The 2,325-nt window shown below is 37.8% G+C and overlaps 1 protein-coding gene across 1 annotated transcript in view; it reads right to left on the reverse strand.

The window, feature by feature from the left end:
* The window catches only part of LOC105456138 (dedicator of cytokinesis protein 3), a 19,349-nt gene that overhangs the window by 2,805 nt on the left and 14,219 nt on the right, over positions 1-2,325 (reverse strand). Inside the window, exon 11 of the mRNA XM_011699958.1 lies at positions 1,663-2,024. Coding sequence (XP_011698260.1) covers positions 1,663-2,024 — 362 coding nt within the window. The remainder of the gene's footprint in view (positions 1-1,662; positions 2,025-2,325) is intronic.

Consider the following 2,325-nt stretch of genomic DNA (forward strand, 5'->3'; position numbering starts at 1 on the left):
ATAATCTCACATTAGTAAATAGATTTCTCGTGTGATTGATACAGGACTGTTAAAAAATGTAAGAGAGTAAAACAATTTTTCTTTCTCTCTCTCTAAAAGTGGAGAGGGGCCTGTTGAAGCGGGGATTTTAATATTATATATTATTGTAATTGAAAGATTAAATTAAAAAGTATTTTGTATTTCAAAGAAGTATTTTGTATTTCAAATAAAAACTTAAAAGTATTTTGTATTTTGTATTTCAAATCGAAAGATTGAAAGTATTTTGTATTTTGTATTTCAAATCAAAAGATTGAAAGTATTTTATATTTTGTAATTATTGTATATTTTGTAAAAATACTAAGATTCCTAGTACTTTGTACTTTGTATTTTAAATACTTTAATGGTGTATTTTGCCCAGCCATGGTCACGATATGCATCTTCCCGATGGCTTGGTGGCGTATTAAAATAAAGAGTGACCCTAAAAACAGGCCAAAAATGTCCTGTATTCTCGCCCTCGATTCCGGACTTTATTTTGGTGATAAATGACAGTAAACCATGAGACACTAATTTTCTGAAACTTTCAAATGGAGCATACTTTTCGTTGGCAAGTTATGAAGCCTTAAAGTTATCATTTTATACCGTGTTTCTCGAAACGGATCTTCGCATGCGAATAGCTTTTAGGCAAAGCAATTTTGGGAAAAATGTTTCAGACAAAAGTTGTAGGATGTGAAATGGTACACAAAATAATGACCTTTACTGTGACCTTGAAGACACTCCTGAAGGTCATTTGGAGGTCAACTTTTGATTTTTAAATGAGAACTTTTATTTATATAGTAACGCTTGGGAGTGAAATAATTATTAGTATTTTTTTGGACTGGGGGTTGAATAATAGAGGTGGCTTTGGGGTCAAAGTTGGTTTCATTACTTTTCTTATTGCTTATGTTTACAATAAGAAAGAGTTTCCACTCTTCTACTTGCTTGCAAATAATTTTTAGGAAAAGCATTTCGGATAAAAGTTTCAAATAAAAATTGTAGGCTTTGTAAAGTAAACAAGGCCATGTAAATGTAAATAGAAGAAGGCCTTTACTTAGACCTTGAAGACATTTCTAAAGTTCATTTCAAGATCAATTTCAGCTTTTCCAGTGAAAACTCTTTCTTATTGTAGAAATAAACAACAAGAAAAGTAATGAAACCAACTTTGACCTCAAAGCCACCTCTATTATTCGACCCCCAGTCCAAAAAAATACTTCCTAATAATCATTTCACTCCCAAGCGTTACTTTAAATAAAAGTTGTCATTTAAAAATCAAAAGTTGACCTTCAAATGACCTTCAGGAGTGTCTTCAAGGTCACAGTAAAGGTCATCATTTTGTGTACCCTTTCACATCCTACAACTTTTGTCTGAAACATTTTTCTCAAAAATGCTTTGCCTAAAAGCTATTCGCATGCAAAGATCCGTTTTGAGAAACACGGTACAAAATTATAACTTTGAGGCTTCATAATTTGCCAACAAAGAGTATGCTCCATTTGAAGGTTTCACAGAATTAATGTTTCATGGTTTACTATCATTTTTCACCAAAATAAAGTCCGAAATCGAAGGGGCGAGAATACAGGGCATTTTTGGGGTCACTCTTTCGTTATTATTCGAATAATAATAGAGAAGCGCAGAGAGAAATTAACTTACTGCAACCCCTGGGTGGTAGCGGAGGAGCGGGCTCAGGTCCAGGCTCGCTCCACGAAGTTCTGAGGCCGCTCTGGTCCACGCCGTCCGTAGGAGTGGGCAAGGAATGCCTCAATGGCAGTTTCGGACTCAGCGGCTTGCTGAGGGATCGCTGATGCGTGGGCCTAGGCGGGGTTGTGCCATAGCCGACGGAGCGCGGCCGTACTTCCCGCTGCGGAATAGGTGGCGGTACACCGTCCACTTTCGTGTAGAAACCCTCGTCCTCGGGAAGGCCGTCGCTGTCGGCGTGCGACGACCTGGAACCGACGGTCTCCAAGGTGGCCGGACGCTGCTTGTCGTTGACCGGCAAGGGTGGTAGGGGCGAACTAGAAAAGCAAAGAATACGACTTAAAATAGCCCTGTGATGAAAGCAGTTTAGAAGCTTTAACTCTAATACGATCATATGGAACAAACGAGCTCTATGGAGTTATTCGGGGTGATTGTTTTAACCTGAAACTTTCAAATATCTCGAAAAATAAGCACACTAGAAAAAAATGTTTCAGACAAAAGTTGTAGGGTTTCGAGGGGGACATAAGATGATAACATTGGTTTGACCCTGAGTGGCGTCGTCAAGGTCAGGACAAGGTCACTTTGAATTTTTCAAATGGAACTCCCAATTTTTCATTA

Source organism: Wasmannia auropunctata, unplaced genomic scaffold (assembly GCF_000956235.1).
Source record: "Wasmannia auropunctata unplaced genomic scaffold, wasmannia.A_1.0 LD335761.1, whole genome shotgun sequence".
NCBI classification, from domain to species: Eukaryota; Metazoa; Arthropoda; class Insecta; order Hymenoptera; family Formicidae; genus Wasmannia; species Wasmannia auropunctata.